The sequence below is a fragment of the Hippichthys cyanospilos genome, chromosome 3, assembly GCF_059441005.1.
Source record: "Hippichthys cyanospilos isolate Australia breed blue-spotted pipefish chromosome 3, RoL_Hcya_1.0, whole genome shotgun sequence".
NCBI classification, from domain to species: Eukaryota; Metazoa; Chordata; class Actinopteri; order Syngnathiformes; family Syngnathidae; genus Hippichthys; species Hippichthys cyanospilos.
Window position 1 is genome coordinate 28,787,500 of NC_142371.1, and position 19,012 is coordinate 28,806,511.

General features: G+C 39.6%; 4 protein-coding genes across 6 annotated transcripts; 1 reads left to right on the forward strand and 3 right to left on the reverse strand.

Moving 5' to 3' along the window:
• Window positions 1–97: 97 nt before the first annotated feature.
• Window positions 98–4,162, reverse strand: LOC148426725 (protein lin-37 homolog). Of its 2 annotated transcripts, XM_088410124.1 has the most exons (10): window positions 3,823–4,162; window positions 3,354–3,429; window positions 3,225–3,275; window positions 3,060–3,089; window positions 2,882–2,967; window positions 2,638–2,801; window positions 2,433–2,564; window positions 2,165–2,238; window positions 1,596–1,694; window positions 98–518 (listed from the first exon to the last, which is right to left on the reverse strand). In XM_088410124.1, the coding sequence occupies exons 1-9, from the start codon at window positions 3,854–3,856 to the stop codon at window positions 1,607–1,609; spliced, it is 735 nt and encodes a 244-aa protein (XP_088266250.1). In that variant the 5' UTR covers window positions 3,857–4,162; the 3' UTR covers window positions 98–518; window positions 1,596–1,606. The 2 variants fall into 2 exon arrangements, with proteins under 2 accessions (XP_088266250.1, XP_088266249.1); XM_088410123.1 differs by lacking the exon at window positions 98–518 and having other exon boundaries at window positions 707–1,694.
• A 149-nt stretch (window positions 4,163–4,311) lies between these two features.
• On the forward strand, window positions 4,312–10,890 carry LOC148426726 (uncharacterized). 2 transcript variants are annotated; one of them, XM_088410587.1, is made up of 13 exons: window positions 4,312–4,583; window positions 4,710–4,818; window positions 4,902–5,140; window positions 5,221–5,372; window positions 5,462–5,559; window positions 6,608–6,693; window positions 6,777–6,901; window positions 7,002–7,240; window positions 7,320–7,966; window positions 8,625–8,790; window positions 9,599–9,749; window positions 9,945–10,026; window positions 10,146–10,890. In XM_088410587.1, exons 2-13 carry the CDS (start codon window positions 4,756–4,758, stop codon window positions 10,201–10,203), a joined length of 2,106 nt encoding a protein of 701 aa, XP_088266713.1. In that variant the 5' UTR covers window positions 4,312–4,583; window positions 4,710–4,755; the 3' UTR covers window positions 10,204–10,890. The 2 variants fall into 2 exon arrangements, with proteins under 2 accessions (XP_088266713.1, XP_088266712.1); XM_088410586.1 differs by having other exon boundaries at window positions 9,609–9,749.
• LOC148426727 (alpha-crystallin B chain-like) lies at window positions 10,225–11,429 on the reverse strand. The gene is made up of 4 exons (XM_088410588.1): window positions 11,305–11,429; window positions 11,074–11,236; window positions 10,713–10,835; window positions 10,225–10,620 (listed from the first exon to the last, which is right to left on the reverse strand). Exons 2-4 carry the CDS (start codon window positions 11,227–11,229, stop codon window positions 10,456–10,458), a joined length of 444 nt encoding a protein of 147 aa, XP_088266714.1. The 5' UTR covers window positions 11,230–11,236; window positions 11,305–11,429; the 3' UTR covers window positions 10,225–10,455.
• Window positions 11,430–14,110: 2,681 nt separating this feature from the next.
• LOC148426728 (gamma-secretase subunit PEN-2) lies at window positions 14,111–18,340 on the reverse strand. Its single transcript, XM_088409298.1, has 4 exons — window positions 18,202–18,340; window positions 17,873–17,952; window positions 16,383–16,487; window positions 14,111–15,173 (listed from the first exon to the last, which is right to left on the reverse strand). Exons 2-4 carry the CDS (start codon window positions 17,931–17,933, stop codon window positions 15,034–15,036), a joined length of 306 nt encoding a protein of 101 aa, XP_088265424.1. The 5' UTR covers window positions 17,934–17,952; window positions 18,202–18,340; the 3' UTR covers window positions 14,111–15,033.
• Between the last annotated feature and the right edge of the window lie 672 nt (window positions 18,341–19,012).

The following is a 19,012-nucleotide window of genomic DNA, read 5'->3' on the forward strand; positions in this document are numbered from 1 at the left end:
CACAGTGTTAATTTAATTCAGGAGAGTACTTTTTTTCTGATTGATTGAAAAAAATAATCATCTAAAAAAAGTCTCAAGAACAAACTTGCCAAAAGTGAATCATGTTATTTATTTAGACCTTAACGTTAGCAATGTATTCAATATAAAATACCTCAATTCAAGAAATTGTGTTTGCGCTGCATAGAATATCTGGTCCATCTGTTGCTTAAAGTGTATATGTAGTGCTAATAAGTAAACATGGTTTATTCCCCCCAAAAAAGTGCACCAAAACATGTTTTTTTTTCGTCTGTTGTATTGAAGCAAACTTATCAAATCTTGGGAAACCCATTTTGAGACATCAAGCGCACACCTGCCAGTGGTCCTTACCAGCAGGGGACGCAGACGAGACATGGCATTGTTGACAACCAGTCTTTCCCGCCACTGCTTCCCGTTCAATGCATGTCATTTTCTTGCCCATACTCTGGCAAATATCAGACTTTCAATTTTCGACGGAAGGTCCTTGAATCCAGCAGCACTGACTGAAAAATTGCAAGAGTGAGTCAGATTTGTCAGACTATGAGGAAGAAAATGTGGTGTAATGAACAATGTAAGGAAACACTGTCAACGATTGCCATGACATGTCTCTGCCCCCTACTGGCAAGTATGGCTGTCCGCATGCTGCCTCGAATTTTATAAGCTTACTTTTAAACCCGTAAAAGCAAGAACGTGGTTGGATGCAGATTTTTAATTTTTTTCATACACTGTACTATGCTTCCTCCTCATCACCACAAGTACACTTTAAGGTTCTTTTATACTTTGTAAATGGAGATGGGGTGGAATTTTAGCACTGACTGGTGCACCAATCACAGTATCAATGCACTGCACTCCAGAAGCATTAGAACAGTGAGGCCAATTTCTTTATTTTTGCTGTAGATGTTTTGAGATCAAAAGATGTGTATGGTAAAACAAGATAGTAAGGGGGAGGTGCCAACTTCTTTTAGTATCTCTATGCCAATGTTGAGCAAAAGAGTGTCTACTATTAAGAGCCTCATTGTATTTCTGCCTTAGTGTTGTTTGTTTCTTCCGTTGCAAATTTGGTAGCCAAATGTCCCTCGTAGGCGCGGCTGCGGAACAAGCGGCATGATCCAGATATGTGTTCGGCACCTCGAGACTTTCGCGTCTCAGTCATGGGCATGTAAGCTCCTTGTGGTTAAGACAGGTTAGGCATTGCATTTGGTATTAACTGTCATCTACATCCAGACACATTAGGAGTAAAGGCTCTGCGTCTGGGCTAAAATAGGCTGGTGGACTCTTCCAACCAGATCCATCCAACTGCTTTGTGTTAAATCTTACACACTTATAAAGCGCTTTTATCAACACCGTATGTTGCTCAAAGTGCTTTATTTTCAGCCATATTGCCCAGACATACTTTTGATGTTCTTACTGGCAGTGCATTTTAGATACTTAGGTCTTGAAATCTGCAACCAAGAAATATGTTGATCTCTTGTCTCATTCATCTCTTGATGTCAGACCCAAATGTTCTAAGTCCAAAGAAAAACCAAAAAAAATTGCTTTGCTTTTACAATATTTTTGAAAGGGAAAGAATAAGAACTTGCAAAGTCTTCAACTAGTGGTCATAAAAGTCCTTCATTTCTTTCAGGATCTTGATGCTCTCACTGTATCGCAACTGGTTTTTGTTTGAACATTCCTTCCACCTGAGGAAAAAGAAAAAGTACATTTTACTGATATCAACACTTGATCCACATTGTACAAAAATATGGACAGTAGAATTCATCACATTCTACAACCTTTACATTTTTTTAAGATTTTAATAGTGTCTCATAACTTAGATTTTCATCAATAGCATGTGTGTCTAGAGCAGGTGTGTCCAAACTATTTTCCAAGACGGCCATATTTGGTAAGGTGAACACCTGTGACTACTGTAGTTAAACTAATATAACTAAGTTATAATTTAATACCCCGATCAATATTTTTTTAATTAATAAACATTGAGTAATATTTAAGTTTTCAACAAATGCACATTTGAATAAACTGGCTTTGTTTGCTGCAAACTCTTAGACATTGTAAATAAACTGCAGTATACAATACAGTATGTTGCTGATAGCATCATTAAAAACTGTATATACACTTCATATAATATATGATAATAATATGAGTCACATACTTCTGCCTGATTTTTTTCCATCGTTCCATGTGATCACATATGAAGGAGTTGGGCCCAGGCGCAAAATCTGTTAACTGGAAAGAAGATAAAACATGATTTATTAATTTACTATCATTAGCATGTGTAAAAATTAGGGCTGTGCAAACGCTGTATCTTGGAGCTATAGTAGAAATTCAGTTTAACTTTTTTTTTTTCTCTTTATACAGATTTAAAAACTGCAATTTGTGACTGATTAAAAAAAAAAAAAAAAAAAACTTATGTAGAGAACCGTGGTGACTGTGGGCTTTTCAGTTGGTGGGATCCTGAGGTTGATGGGTTCACCAGAAGGGCTGATGGGAGAAGCGGTTGGAGGAGGTAGTCTGTATACAATTTGCTCTTTGCCGTTGATCATGTCTGTGACCTGCAAACACAAGTTCAGTGAAGCTTTTCTCATTATCTCAGGTCAATACTGATTTCAAATAGGTGGCTCTTACCTCTTCCTCAAGCATGACTTGAGGAGATCTTGGGGATTCTTCACTAGGCTCTCGGACGGACGGATTATTTCTCATCCATGCACGACAAATAGGATAAAGGGGGGTGCTGGCATTAAACTGTGCCAAATCTACACTTCGGTCAAACAACTTAATAATGTAAGCATCTGGAAAAACAGACACAGTGAGGAAAAAGTCAGGATAAAACGTCAAAAAAAAAAAATCTTTGAAAAGTGTATTTTCTGACTTTGTTTTTGAGTGTTGCTCTCTGTTATGCTTTCATCCATCTCTTTGCGCTTTTTGCGACGATGCAGCGGGAATCTTGCAGAAGGCCTAAGAATTCAAATAGGGCAATAAGCATTATATGCATATCTGTCTTTTTACTGAAAAATGAAACCCAAACAAACAACATGTAGATATTTTACCGTTTTCCAGCAGACAATGGGGACAATTCCCTATGAAACAGAAACTTATAATAAGATGACACACATTTTGGGGTATGTACACTGAAACATTATTCTAACATTTACTCTCACCACAGTGCCATGTATGATATAGGCTACAGTGAACTGTATACATCTTGTACTTACTTGTTCATTGGGTCAACTGATATTTTTCCAGCCTCACTTTCATTTTGCTCCCTGTTTCAAACGCAGCAGCATATCAGTTGAGGCAGTCGGATTATTATCAGTTGATTTGAAATTAATTAAAATACTAACCTTTCATTTTCAGTCTTCTCTACCAGTCCCTTCAAAATAGAGTCTAGTCTGTTGCGTGCTGTGGCCCCCTCCACATCTGCAGAGAAAGTGTTATTTATTTGATACAAATACATTTATCACCATATGCGGTCAAGGAGGACAGAGTCCCGATGCGCTTCAGTTGCCATAATACCATGAGAGGTAATAGAATATTTTCAACCGAGAATCGCTATCAGCCACAACTCACGCCGAGCCCTCCTCACACAGACTAGCTCTCCCGGGCTCCCAGAGTTGAACCAACGTGCACGATTAAAAGACCCAGTCTACATTTAAAATGTTCCACCGTTACTTGGTTTTCATCTTCGGGTGATGTCACAAGCGCCATTCAACAAAATCGCTCCAGCCCAACATTTAACAGTTGCAGATATAACTTCACGTGTACCTGCGATAGTTCGAGGAAAGAAAGTGTAATAGGAGCAAAAAAGCTTACCTGGTCTTTCGACTTTGATCTTGATGTGATGCATTATAAGCCTAAATGTAGCACTGTCCTTCGATTAGAGTAAACAGAATAAAGGACTGTACAGTGGACCGTATGTATTCAAGCAGCTAGCAAGTCTTAACATTAGCTTCAGTCGACAACAGCGGTTGGCTACTCGGCTATTTCACCTTGAATCCAAATGCGGCAAAAAAACAACAATAAAAAAACCAAAACGGGTTCCGTATATTTCATTCAAATGTGTGTTAAAGAAGTAGTTCAATTTATGAAGTGGATGTTGTGTAGCTAAGGGATAGCATTACAGCTTTCTAAACAGACTTTCCTCTTCCGCGCGCTGCCCTTTTCCTATTTGCCGATTGGTGTTTTGGTATCAATAATGATCATCCTGATTGGCCAACTGCTATGTCAGTCATTACAAGGCCGCGTGTATTGGATAATCGCGTTTACGTAAAAAACGACCGGTAGTTTCAGACAATTGTTCGATTGTCAACAGCAGGACTAGAATTGCCACTGTAGTCTTGGAATTTAACCAAATTTATTGCAATTATTCAAAGGAGTACAAGTAGCAGATTTCTATGCTGGCCAGCGTAGAATTTGTATATGTTGAGTGCGTAACCCATAGTAGATCTTTTTGTAAAACTGTTGTAAATTGCCGTAAGAAACTTTAATGCGCGCTAAACGTCCTTTGTTGTCCGCATTTGGTTGACGACGTGTTCTGGTTTTTATTTGACACCATCATCTATTATTAAATCGAGGTAAGATCGAGAACCTCGTTTTATGCCCCAAACTAATTGTTCTTGTTCGTTTTCTGATCTGGGGTGCCTTGCTCAAAGTCAAAGTAGCTTCTCACCAATAAGCTGTTGACATTTTGCATCTTTTAGAAACTGTGCGACAAGGCACCACTCATCTGAGCCTGCAACTTTTCCAATGACGAAGCCATCCTTCAGCCAGTCCCTCACCAAGGACTTAGTGAACAAAAGGAACAAACAGGTATAACTGGGTTAACATGTAACAAACATATGGACGTTAAACTACATGTTTTTGTTTACAGAAGCATGTTTTTCACTTTTTAGAGTTTGGTTCCTGTACGCTCACACCAGCGAAGTCATCCAAAAGTACTCACGGCTGACAAAAATGAGAATCATTTGGCTGACAAATATGGATCATCTTTCATCGCACATTCTGAAGGTTCCATTGCTCGAGTTTCTTCTCCTACCTTAACTGACGTGGAAAGACCTCCATTATCTTTCAGAGCTCCAAAATCGACTGTTTCCTCTCAGCCAGAAGTTCATCGAGATTCAGTAGTTTCAAAGTATGATTCCAATTTAAAAGCCAAATGAAATCATGCTACCTTAGTATGTAAAATTGTATGTTCTCATGGGTACATTGCAGGTACATTGATCGTTTTCGCTACGGACAACCACTGAGTCGAGAAGAGCGCCAACTGAAGTCCCCTGAATTTGAAGAGGAGATGGTGCCTTTGTGGTGGATGTCTTCGTCATCTTTACCTCCTAGTTCCACTCCAACTAAAACATCACACAAAGGTAAAGTTCAACATTTTGATCAAATGGTCATGTTTCTAAAATATTAAAATAGTTTTTTTTAATTGTATTTTTTCTGCTGTATCCAAAAGACTATAATAGCCAAGCTAGCTCTAGTCCAGCAAGACATCCACTTGATGAGGACCTTAATTCTTCACCATGCAGAGGAGACTATAACACAAATACACATGTGAGTTCACTGGGCATGTGGTTGTTTTTATGTCACCTGAGGAAAACGATAGAGAAAAAGAAAGCACAGCTGTGCCCTTAGAATTAACATTTTAGCAGTATGGTACTGAATGATGTTTGTAGTAATGTTTGTAGTTTAGGGACTTTTGTTTTTTTGTTGCCATTTATTAGCATTTACAAATGAATATTGATGAACTAGACTATCATAGAAAAGTTATTTTATTTCAGTTTTGTAATTCCTTTTAAAAAGTGAAACTCAATACTGCAATACTGAGTATCGTATGTAATACAGCATGTTTGAGTGTGAATTTTCTGTTTTCTTTAGCTGCATGCCAAAATCATCCAAATTATTTGGAAGAAGGTGGCTCGGTGTTGTAGTAATTAGCCGGTCCGCCTCACAGTTCAAAGTCCCGAGTTTGATTTCAGCTGGCTCCGACCTTCTCGTTTGGGTTTTGCATGTTCTCCCTGAACCCGCATGTGTTCTCTCCAGGCACTCCAGCTTTTTCCCACACTCCAAAAACATGCATGGCAGGTGTATTGGACACTATAATATAGAGTGTCCAATGGACACTCTTAAGCAAGCACACCTAAGGACAATATATAGACTCTATATTGTCCTTAGGTGTGCTTGGATGCGTGAATGGTTGTTTGTCCCTATGTGCCCTCCAATTGGCTGGCAACCAGTTCAGGGTGTCCCCTGTCTACTGCCCAAAGACAGGTGGGATCGGCACCAGCGAGTCAGTGACCCTAGTGAGCGGCTATAGAAAATGGATGGATGGATATTCAAAAGAAAATGTTCACAGTGTTTAATGACTCTATACAGTTTGTGATATGAGCTTCACTTTTTGAATTGAACTACTGACATGAATTAGTTCATCGTAAAGTTTCCAGTGCAATTTTTAGAGATGCATCTCCATATTTTTGAAGCTCCTCTCAGAAACATGGAGGCAGGCCTTTTTTTTTTCTTTCCCAAATGCAGTCCAAAGCTTTGTGGTGTTCTTTTAAAAATGTCTCCTGTTTTCCTTCAATATCTTTTATTTTTAACCCAGATTCTGTCAGACACATCTCAGAGTGAATTTGAGGACACAGAGATACGTCACCTTCAAGAAAGGGCCAGTAGACTTCTGCAGAGAGGGTTTGCAATGCATATAGCGTCCAACAATGATGTCGCATTACTTGAATCCCGCACAGATTATAATTTGGTTTCTTTCCTCGCAGTGAGAGTATTCTCAGCAATGGATCGATTCCTGTCAGTTCAGAGGGCCTGGGATGCTCAGATTGTTCTTCTCCAGTCAATATAAATAAGACACCAGTGATTCATACTTCAATAAAATCTACAGCCAGTAAGAGATGAGTCTTCTCAGTATTTATTCACATTATTTTTATTTACTGTGTTCTTCCAATTTAAACTTGCTGCTCTTATGTGTATTGTGGCCTTTGCAGCAATGGCCGCGTTAGACTCAACACCAGCAGTGCCCCTCCATCAATACTCTGTCCCTTCAGTAATGGCACCACCAGTACTCCTGGAAGACGACATCCTCTCCCAGTGGCGTTTGAGAAGAAAGATGGAGCAGGCTAGTGAACAAAGACTGTTCGGGCAAAACTCCAGACTCTGTATGCCCACTTATGGGAATCTTGGCCCCAGTCTTCACTCCTCCTCAGTAATTTCACATCCCTACAAGGTAGGAGTCATAGTTGCAACATTCTTTAAATACTGAACCCTAACAGTCATTAATTTTAATTTTATTGTATCGTCTAAAGCAACAGCCATGTATTCAATACACCGAACCATTACAAGGAGCGTTTCCTGAGCACAAAGAAGTCCATGGACAGCTACAATCAAATTCCACGAACCTTGCCAGTGCTGTCACTGACACATCGGTTGCTCAACCACAGGCTCTTGCGCATGTTCCTGCACACATGCATCTCCTTTGCGATATTCTACCCTGCCCCGCTCAATCACCTAATTCTAACGTGTTCCAAGGAAATTCACACAAACCGGAAGAGACTTTAAGTAAAGAAACCAAAGTCTCTGGAAATTTAAAGCAGAGTTACATGGATGAGCCTCCTCACAGACACATTCCATCACCACCACTTCCTCCTTATAGACCTACAGATGTAGGTTGTCATTTTAGACCTACAGATGGCGATCTTTTGAAGCCTAGAGAAGGTAGAAGTTCATCTAGACCTTTGGAAGCGCACTGTAGTTCCAGATGTACAGAAGTCAAAGTCAGCGATCCTTTGAAACCCAAGGAGAAAAGGAGTCCGTCAAGACCTGGAGAAGAAGGTCATCAAGCGACACCCAGAATGATAAATGAGACGGCTAAAACGGAAAAAGATCAAGCAGAGCAAGTTGGAGAAAGTGAGAAGGGGGAGAGGGTTATCAGAAAGCAGAAGAAATCAACAAGGTAAAACTCAAGTCATGATTCCCCTTGACCCTTAGGCTACATTTTGCCAGCTGTTTGAAGTGACTCAATTCCGATTTTTATGCGATTATGCAGCCTGTATCTGATTATTTAATGGCAGTTTGAACGACACACATTTTCAAATGCAACCCATGCCATTTGGGTTTGTGGTCCTGAAACTGATCCATATCCATTTGTCATGCGCCTTCATCCGACCCGCACATTCTAATGTGAATAACCATGCTGTCAGCGAAACAAAGCACATCTCTCTCAACCACGCTTTGCTTCGACTCCTCACCCACAAGCTTCTCTACACACATCGCTGCCACTTTGCCACAAAATGCCAAGGTCCCCGGTTTGACAGCCATTCCAACATTGCTAGCTACTCAATTCGGTCATCCATTGTGGTACTTTCGTAAACACTAACATTAAGCGCACCTGCTGTGTGTGACTATGGTATCCTCTAGGTGCATGCATGGCATTTTGGGGTATTTTATAGTTCACACACAGGTCAAGTACAGGTCACGTTTATTTTGAAACATGATTGAACTCACAAAAAAAAATCGTATTTCACAAAAAAAAAATCTGAATTGAGCATTTAGCCCTGCTGCATGAGCACGGCCTGAAATTGAAAAAAATATGTGATGTGACATTCCTGCAGGTGTACTGGATGTAATGAGCATGCTGATGCACCAAACAAAACTAGGTCTGTCCATCAGAAGCTTCCAAAAAAGACCAAGACGCGGGCAGATTCCCAGCATCAGGAAAGGCGCAAAGATTCAGGCAATCATGCATCACCATCTCCAGTCCATCGTGCCTTAAAACAGGTCAGCGTTTAAGCAACATCATCACTCGTCCTAAAGTTATTACATGCCTCATACACAGCATTATGTAAATTATGTATAATGTATGACAGGTGGAGTTAGTGGCTTTAAAACTGCTTGCAAGATTTTGAATGTAGCCTCACTTTCAGTCTTCCCCTGCTGCGTGTTTGATCCAAGCCATGCCTGTCACCGACGTAATTGTGCATGTTCATAAGCCAATTTTAGCCACAGTGCCTCATTGCTAGCATAATTTACTCGTGGTGGAATGTTGTAAAAAGCTAAATGTTACAATTTTTATGTTGTCATTCCTGGAATGTACAATGGACACCAAGGCTGATGGGTGTTCCTGCGTGGCGGCAGTGTGTGCCTACAAAACCCCTTGGCCACGCCTTCTGTCTCTATGGTTTCTAATAATACAATTCTTATCAAGGTGTGGTGTATTTTAAAATGCTAATTATAATAAAATCAGAGGGGTGAAATAGCGACGGAGAGCGATGATTTTTCTCATTATTTTATTAATATTCTAGTTAGGTCATCAGGTCTTGTGTGGGTCTTCTCCGGGCACAGTCAAAAAACATGTATGGTAGTTGTATTGGATGCTCCAAATTGCCCTTAGGTGTGATTTTGCATGGTTGTTTATCTGTACGTGCCCTGCAATTGGTTGCCACCCATTCGAGGGTGTTTCTTGCCTACTGCCCGAAGAAAGCTGGGATAGGTACCAACTAGCCAGCGACCCCAGTGAGGATAAGTGGCTATGGATGGATGTAATCAGTGTTTTTTTTTTTTTTTTTTTTTTTATTGAATCTGTCAGGTTGTTTCAGAGGTCCTGTTCCCAGAAGATGATTCTTCTCTTCAAGATGCAGCTGTCCCATCGCCATTTGAGCCTCCACAATCCTCACTTCCTCCTTGCAACGCACACACCTCACTGGAGGTCGCGTCTCAGCTGCTGCAAGAAGCCGAAGGTGAGCTAAGGGGGTACTCAACCGTTATCCCGCTCTTAATTTTGAGCACTGCATTTTGTTCGGCTGTCATCCCTCCACATTTCTAAACATCTTGTGTCAAAGCTCCCGCAAGTACTTGATGTTGTATTGTGTGTGGAATATAAAATAGATGGAACAAATTTGATTGAAAATCCCATTATTATTCATTGTTGTCAGATTCGGATGAGAAAGAATTTGAAGACGACACTTTACTACGAGTGCTTCGCGCACAAAGAAAATGGGTCAAGGAGCAAATCGGGTAATATCGTAACTCAAATAACACTTTTTCATTTGACCATATCATATCCTTGTGTGAGACCCATTAGTTTATTTTGTTTCCTTTCGTGAGGGCTAATCTGTTCTCTTAATTCTTTCCAGTCAAGTGGACTTCATGTTGCACAATTTCCTGGATAAGCAAGAAGATACCCCAAGTTGACTCAGGAACTTTTTTTGATTTGAATTTGTATGTAATTTATTGACATTTAAGGAGGAAATACAATACATTAAAAAGTTCATCATCAAAACTTGGTTGCTGAAAATAGAAACAGCTTTTAAATTGTGGACCCAGTATTTACAGTGTGCATTCTTGAAATACAATGGAAGGGTGGAAGGCTAACCCTAACCCTTTAAAAGCATTATTTACAAATCTTAGAGACTAGGCCATGTTAGAACCTAACAAACATGGGTTTTATGAGAATGGCTGAGACGTGGACATCTCTGTTGGCAGCATGGGTGCAGATATGATAAGGACACCATCTGGAGAAACAGCTGATTCCAAAGCCATAGTGTCCACTCCCTTTGGAATTCGATAGCGACGGTTAAACTGGCGTGTTGTCATCCTGGGACTATCTTTCTAAAAGAACACAGCAACGGAATATTATGCTCCGTGACATGTTCCATCGTTCATCACTCATAATACTGCAACTAACCATACACAACACCAACCTTTTTTTCTTCGTGCTTTCCTTGTACCTCGATGAAATCCCCTATCACTTTGACCAGCAGATCCTTGGGGTTAAAATGTTTGACATCCACTTGAATTGTCAATCCGCTATCATCGCAGGTTGCCTGTCAACATATATTAGCACAATTATATCATTGGAATAAAATCATATGAATCACACCACAGCACTTTTTTTTTATCTTTACACATGTAGATTTGAGATAGAGCTTTACTCTCCTCTTAATAGGTATTAAGTTGCATTTAGTGAGCATTGTTAAAGCCCGCACAGAATTAGACTCATTGTTTATTTTGTCCAACTATATTTACAGTTACTTTGGTTTCACATCAAACATAATTAATTACCTCTGCAGCAGTAGTACTATCAATCTCTGGAATTAGCAGTTTGGGTGTCCAGCTATATAGGTCAGAGGTCCCATGGAGACGGGGAAAAAGTGGCGGTAGAACCTTATCCCATTGGATGCCACCAACTGGAAGTGTGGTTGGTAGGATAAAATCCATGTCAGATCTGAGAAAAAAAAAAAATTGGAAAAAGTCAGTTGTGGCAGCTGAATATCAGAGGACAAGTCATCCTACCGTTCTCGTCAGGATGCGTTTCAGAATCAAGGATTCCTTCTGCTGAGCGTGACTTTAGAGTGGCTGTGTGACTCAGACCACTGAGCATAGCTGGGTTATATACTGGAGTTGCATAATGAGTTGGGAATTCATAGGGACACCTTGCTTCTCTTATGTTCTGAGCATGTGTACCCTTGGGATTCTGTTCGTGCAACAGGACAGTTTGTTTTGGGACTGAAGCAGCTGTCATAGGCTTATTAGTGAATTAATGGGATCATTGTTATCTAGATTGTATCCACCAACTGTTTGTTCAGGGTGGATAATGGCACCGTCGTCATGAACTAACTGCTGTCATTGTCATCAAACCGAACATGCACGAAATGTAGGTTTTCAAGATAAGCATATCTAAAAATAAGTTCAAAAGCCGTTGTGGTTGAAAGCCTGAGAGACGGCGACAGACGGCACGAGTGCTTCAAACACATGCCACTGCGTGTAGGCTGCCAGTAGTTTGCCGCTCAATTAAGTCAGTGTACCAAGTCAAAACATTCTCCTACGATTAGTAAAAATCCCACTTTATTATCTTAACTTGAAAGTGGCTTATGGAGTTTAAATGTACTTATGAGGCTGACAATTTGGACCAGTCATCATTGGTAACGGATGTCCTATTTTGTTGATGGATGGAGGACATCACATATTTTTGTGATGAGTTTTTCTTCAGATCTCTTCAAAAACTAATAACAACCTATAATGGATCCTTGAAAGACTGTCAGTTGTAACGGGCTCGATCAGAGATTGCAGGTACATTATTATCATTATTTTTGCCATTTAAAGGCAAACAATTTGCAGATTGAATGTCAAGCGATCAGTCCTTAACTGCCTGAATATTGGCTACGAAGGACTACCTCAATATTTTTAAGATAAGCTCGTGTTTTCTCTTTTTTAATGTACATGGATCATGGTCCAAGCTACACAAAACATGGTTTGTTGACATCATGTTGTTTCAACTACAATGTAATTCATGTTAAAATGGTAAATAGACTTTGTCTAAGTGCGTTTCTACCTTAGATACTCAAATTGCTTCGCGAACTCCAGTCCTCGAGGGCCAGTATCCTGCATGTTTTCAAACCCTTTCTGTCAAACACGCCGGATTCAAATGATTAGGATCATTTTCAAGCTCCTGCAGAACTTTCTAAACTAATCATTTGAATCACGTGTGTTTGAGGACAGTGTTGGACAAATTACTTCAAAACGAATGCAAAACGAATACTTATTACTGTCATTTCAAATACTGTATTTAAAATGTAATGCATTACACTACTATTGCATTACTTTTATATTACTCTCACCACAACTGGAAATATGGATCAGCCATTTAAATGCACTTCATTATGCTCATTACACATCCGGTGAAAGTTTGGCTTAAATCTAAAACCAGTACAAATCATTTCATCTGTATTGTATTGTAAACCTTTAAGGACAAGCTATAATTTTTTTTTTTTGTATTTTAATCCACTTAGCCTCACCGCATAGTGATGCATTGTTTATGCTGTAGGCAAAAACTGCATTTTACAATTTCAACATTAATATTCAAATTCAAGTTCAGTCAGCTGGGTTAGGGACAGATGTTTAAAAAAATAGATGGTTTCGGTGGGACGAAACAAAGTTTTCAAATGCTGGTGAATCCACTGTAGGAAGCGGCAGCATCTCTTCTACGTACGACATAGTCCATGAATCTCCTAACCTTTTGAGGTCAAAGTGGCATCCCTCAGTGAGAGAGCGCAATCCTCCATGTGTTTTCTATTTGCTAACTTTACGTTACTGTGGCACCACTTTAAATGGTTTGTCAAATCAATTGTCCCATTTCACTAAGTGGACAGCTCTTTGAGTGTTGCGCACAACGTGCACTTAATGATAGTATTATTCTCTGTATCTCTGACGAACTGAAAATAATGAGCATATGTCCGTCTTGTGAACGCATTGTGAATACTCAATCTGTTGTCTGCTGCTGCCACATTCATCTCTGCTTTAGTAGATACTAACAACAGCAAATAAACATTTTGCCCTTTTTTTTTTGGGAGAAAAAACTGGAAAACATGCAGGATACCGGCCCTCGAGGACTAGAGTTTGACACCTATGTTTTAAACTAAAAACTTATTTACCTACTGATTTTGCAGCATCATGAAGAACTAGTATCTTCTTGATAATGATAACAGTCACAATGTTAAGAGGATCAAACCAACATCCTCTCAGTTGGGAGAAAAGCACTCTACCACTGGGTCAGCTTGCTTTTTATGAAAACCTTTGGGTTTGTAACTGAATTTATAGGATTACCATTATAAAATGTCAACAGGTAAGACCAGTGTCATCGTTAAAATTTTGAGAGACTGTACCTCACCCACTCTTAACAAAAATAAATTCATAAAGGACCTAATTTATTCCCTATTATAAGTCTGTCTCTACCCTCTGAAAAGAACAGAATGTTCTGACACATCTAGTCACATTGGAGTGACACAGTAAGTAGAACCTGTCACCTTAGTTTTGACTGCACTGTCTAAATATGGCACTGAGTATGTTATGACTCAAAGGATGACAGGGAAGTGAGGGCACATTTTAAGGGGATTAAGGTATTGGGTTTCACAACAGGCGCCAATAATGGTCCAGACTTTAGGGGACCTCTACTGCACTTCAGATTATGCATGTCCACAACATACCTCACAGATGAGTCAAAAGAACATATCTGTCTATCCACATGTCATACAGTATTATTGTGCTACACTGCTTTATGTTGGCATCTGTTACTGTTTCATGCAGGAATGTACAACATACGGATTGTTCAGAAGTTTTATTTCAGTAAAATGGTACTCATACACAAAGAAGAAGAAAAAAAAAGGTAAAGGTAAGCATGGATTCATCATTTACAAGTGGTTTTTAACTTTGTTGGAACTAATGAGCCCTGCAAAGTTCATGATGTCGCTTCCAGCATTCTATGGTCCCACACACTCAGCACATACACCCATCACCAAGCCCCGGGGCTCAAATGATATTTTGTTAAGAACCAATAGTCTAGCACAGTAGTGCTCAGGATCTATCTTGAGAAGCCCTCTCCAGCCTGATGTTTATAATTCCCTGCTACAACACACCTGATTGAAATAATCAGGATCGTTATCAGGCTTCTGCTGCGATTGTTCCAAACGTGTTGTTGAGGGAAACATCAAAAATAGCCTAGATGGGGGCTTTCAAAGACCAGGCTCAACACAATCTACCTGCAATAACATTAAACCTGAACGTTACATTGTTTTTCACATTTACAAATGCAAACATACTTGGGGACATACTTGTTGAGCATGTTTAATGCAAAACAAAAAGACTTTAAAGGACTTATATTTTGGCATTTTAAACTTCCCAGTTAGATTTATGCATATAAATCATGAAATCTTACCCTTGGCACATTCGTGATTTAAGATTTTTGTGAAATGTGCATGTTTTTTAAAAGAGACATTTCTAAACAGCAAGTGAAATGTCAATGTTTTAACGGCAGTGCGGGGGGTGTAGAGGCAGTACGACACTGTTCATCCTCACTGTGACGTTACATAGAGAGATTCGACAACGTTATCTGCCGGTGGGGCCGGTGCTGGGAGCACATGAACGAGCAAGGATAATCAGCCATAGGTTCAGGAAGTAAAATAACTAAGGGTGGTTAGGGAAAGTAATTGACAATGTGACACTGTCATAGGCTTTGATACAGGCCCTTCAAGGAATTCCCAGTGGAATTGTGAAGGAGATGAGGTCCCCCACTTCCCCCCACTGAGCTCTGTAATGTTGATAAATGGTGATCCAAGTGGTGAGGACTGCAACCCATAACAGCAATCCCACTGCCGAGCGCTTCACATCTACGTGGAATTGAAACCAAACACAAAATGACACATTGTCAGTTGTCAGTCACACTCACACTGGTGCCTTGACATTTGAGTGACTTTCGAATTTTTCCAATCACGAACCATCATTCAGCCGATTCTTTTGAGTTGCGAGCACAAACTTGAGATAAAAGATTTGTATACTGGCAGTGAAATCAACTCATTTCATATCCAGCATTAATTTGGCAGATGGAATAAGCAAGCAATTCGTAGAGGCCTCCAATTGTCAATTGCTGAACATACAATAAATCAAAATATTATATGTGTATTTACACAGTCTAGCCTTTAAATTTGCAAGCTTTATTGCAAATGCTAACATATAATGGGAAATGCCTCAGGCGGGCTAATAACAATAATCTGAATGGTGGCGTTACAACGCATTAACTCTTTTCAGTGACAATCGTTATTTGAAAAGGGAACCTTTAGAGTGCCAGTATATAGAGCATTTTCACTCATCATGGCTGACAGAATGTGTACTATGTCTATGTAAACATGGGTGGTATATGAAAGATTGATCTCCATTCCTTACTTGCAAGTATGTAATGTGTTGTATATATGGCAACACTGCCATCCAATGGTCATAGTTCTCACTACAGTGCTCAATTGGCTTAGTTTTAGATAAACACTAGTCAAAGGTGCCAGCTACCCTTCCTAAAAAAAAATTATTTGACGAGAACTTTATTTTTTTTGTTACTATTTTGAAAGATGGGAATTCTCGTCCATGGCACTGAAAGAGTTAAGCAATGAATATTTGGCCACAAGTAAACAGCCAATATGTTCTTTATCCTCTGTATTTACCATTTTAGTTAAGGGTATTTACTGTATGTGAAGACACTGGTCATGCTAATCTATAATTATGAAACAGATTAACATTACCATGCAACAGATTTGATGATCCTGACAGAATTCATTTTTAAATTGATCACTTTGACAATATTCCTAGAAAATTAGGAAATATCTCATAAGTGATAAGATATTTTTAGGGACAGGCCTGCAGGCTACGAATGTGGCGCTTGCAGGCAACCAGGTGACCACAATGGGAAAATTTAGAGGTATTTAACGTTTTGCATTCAGAATAAGGTTGACTGTAAGACATACCGACAATTATAATAAAATACAACCTTATATAATGTTTTTCTTCATAAGCATTTAATTTACAGAAAAGCATTACCAGTCTGCACTCACATGTTTTTATCTGCAGTTGTTCAGTATAGGCTGGTTTTACAAACGCTTCTCGGAAAAACCAAACAACGTTGACGAGCCACAGGAATGGCAGGAAAGCAAATCCACCTGAGAAAAACACAAAGTATAAATAATACAAAGAGTATTTGTGCTGTGTTTAAGTTGGCCTTTCTAGCACCTGAAGCATATAACTCACTCTGTTGACACTTTGGTGACCTTAAATAACTACACTCACTGGCCAATTGGACTGTCCTGTCCTTGGTCGAGATTTCCCTCCCACTCCACTTCTGTACAGAATTGGTCTTCGTTGACCACTATTGCTCAGTCATCATCTCGTTATTTTAATGTGTTATTAACAATTTGTAAGAACAGCAACTTACAATTATCACATGTTTAACTTGTGCTTGTGTGTACTCATTTATATTACCATAATCTTGAGTAAAATCCAAGTCCAAAAAACAAAGTCCACGCTTACTGGACTCTTGGTGGTGAGTATGCCAAAGCACTGCACAGTTATGATTGGCCCAGCAACACTGATGCATTGGCACATGTCAAGCTCACAGAGCGAAATCCCATGTCTGTGCGCATATTGCTTTAAGAAAAACCAGGTGACCAACGATGCTGCTCATATTGAATCACATGACCAAGACAGCAACTTGTATTGGATCACGCGACCAATACAATCGCTGTATCGGTCAATCAATACCAATAACTGAGGCGCCAAAGTTAATAGGAAATGCACATGTTTGTGGGTTGCGTCTTTATCCGCAATGAAGATTAAATATTCCAGCTTGAGGGCCCATTTTGATCTCATATTGGCAAATCTCAGTAATTTAGTTTCTCATCCTTTGCCTTTACTTTGGCGCATTTCACAAACATATTTGAAGACATTTAGAGCAATGGTTAACATGTTGCGCTGAAATAAACATGTATATAACCAACGTGGGTTCCCAAAAATACTAGTTTACTGTCAAATTAGATTGATGGGTTTCATTTATTAGAACTTTTAAGTTATTTTCTTTTTTTTTTAATAAATTCTTTAAAATCTGTGACATCACACGTTTTGTCATAAACAAAGGTTTTTTCCCCCCCACATGTAACAATAAAGGGTGACTTAAATGTTAATTGGAAAGTTCGTAAAATTATTTGGAAAAAATGACTCGTTTAGGGCTAATGGATATGACACAGATAATTATTGGCTCTACAAGACAAAACAATACAATTAAGAAAAACGTTTATAGGTTGGATGTAATCGAAACACGAGCCATCAGGTGTCCCGTTGATCAACAAAATGGCCCAGTGCCAACACAGTATCCATTAATTGCACAAATTTGCCAATTGTATGCCTAACCTTCTCCCTAAACACATTAGGAATGTAAACAATTCCAAGTTTCGCACGCACAACAACAAAGCCATATTTAGATCTCCTCTGTGGCGTTGTCATCAACAGCACGGTGACGTTTCATTAAAAAATAACTGTCTATTGCTCTCACCGAGATAATATTTTCTGCATAAGCCAAGTTTCTCCTCATTTGGCAGTCTTTCCAGATTCATTGTGGCTGTGCGGCCGCTCCTGTGATAAATGCAGAGAAAAACAAATCTTAAGACAACATGACGCCGAGATTTATGCAAAAAAAATACTATAATGGTGGAGCTTCTAATGTAAAATGAGTGGTGAATTCGTGGACTATGTAGCTTCAGAGGCTAGACCGCTAGCTAGATAAAGCAACATCATCTTCGTCGACAATCATCAAATCCCTTGAACCACTTATTGGCATGCTAATACATACTCACATTTCTTACAATAATAAGAACAACGTACCAGTGGTTCTTTTCGAGGGAAAATGCTGATTGTGAAGCAAAGCGAAATAGACGTTTAAACTCAAGTTACTTCCGCGTGCCTTTGTCTGCCGACTTGTTTGAGTCGTCACTTCTTCTTTGCCGCGCTCTGCAACTCAAGGTACAAAAGCGCCATCTAGTAGTGTACATGCATATTACAGCTCGATAGCACTTTGCATGACTGTGTGTACGGTAGTAGTTTTTTGTGCACTACATACACGAATGAAGTGGCTCAGATTTGCCTCCTTCGCCTTGAGTTCGCCACTTGCCTAGATAATCAATATTCAGCAACCTACTTAGAGATTTATAACTTTGAATGTTGTGATATTGAAATCAAACATAGGCTGCTTTTGCGGATTTTTTTCAGTTTTTAATTCAATGCCTCCTAATTCCACCTAATTCATTAGCACGTCCGCCTCACAGTTCAGTCCCCAGTTCAATTCGACCTCGCTCCGGCATTCCTGGGTGGAGTTTGCATGTTCTCCCCGCGCCCACATGGGTTCTGTACGGGCACTCCGGCTTCCTCCAAACTTTCCAAAAATATGCATGGTAGGTGTATTTGACAGCTTAATTGTCCTTAGGTGTGATTGGTTGCGTGACTGGCTGTTTGTTCGCGTGTGCCCTGCAATTGGCTGGCAACTGGGGCAGGCACCAGCAAACTAGCGACCCTATAGTGAGGATAAGCGGCTATGAAAAATAATGGATTGATGGATAATTCATCATAACTATTATTCTCCCTCGAGCCGAAATTCAACAAATCCCAATACGACCGGGAGGAATATAGAGCTACCTTG

Excerpts from the sequence above, each read along its gene's own strand:
- LOC148426727 (XM_088410588.1), bottom strand. The coding sequence starts at position 11,229 with ATGGATTTTATCCTACCAACCACACTTCCAGTTGGTGGCATCCAATGG. Across the intron at positions 10,836-11,073 it reads ATAGTACTACTGCTGCAGAG|GCAACCTGCGATGATAGCGG; the intron begins GTAATTAATTAT and ends ATATGTTGACAG. Across the intron at positions 10,621-10,712 it reads GAAAGCACGAAGAAAAAAAG|AAAGATAGTCCCAGGATGAC; the intron begins GTTGGTGTTGTG and ends GTGTTCTTTTAG.
- LOC148426726 (XM_088410586.1), top strand. The coding sequence starts at position 4,756 with ATGACGAAGCCATCCTTCAGCCAGTCCCTCACCAAGGACTTAGTGAAC. Across the intron at positions 5,373-5,461 it reads AACTAAAACATCACACAAAG|ACTATAATAGCCAAGCTAGC; the intron begins GTAAAGTTCAAC and ends TGTATCCAAAAG. Across the intron at positions 8,791-9,608 it reads TCCATCGTGCCTTAAAACAG|AGGTCCTGTTCCCAGAAGAT; the intron begins GTCAGCGTTTAA and ends AGGTTGTTTCAG.
- LOC148426728 (XM_088409298.1), bottom strand. The coding sequence starts at position 17,933 with ATGAATCTGGAAAGACTGCCAAATGAGGAGAAACTTGGCTTATGCAGA. Across the intron at positions 16,488-17,872 it reads ATGCAGAAAATATTATCTCG|GTGGATTTGCTTTCCTGCCA; the intron begins GTGAGAGCAATA and ends TGTTTTTCTCAG. Across the intron at positions 15,174-16,382 it reads ACAACTGCAGATAAAAACAT|ATGTGAAGCGCTCGGCAGTG; the intron begins GTGAGTGCAGAC and ends AATTCCACGTAG.
- LOC148426725 (XM_088410124.1), bottom strand. The coding sequence starts at position 3,856 with ATGCATCACATCAAGATCAAAGTCGAAAGACCAG. Across the intron at positions 2,565-2,637 it reads AAGTCATGCTTGAGGAAGAG|GTCACAGACATGATCAACGG; the intron begins GTAAGAGCCACC and ends TTGTGTTTGCAG. Across the intron at positions 1,695-2,164 it reads TGGAAAAAAATCAGGCAGAA|GTGGAAGGAATGTTCAAACA; the intron begins GTATGTGACTCA and ends CTTTTTCCTCAG.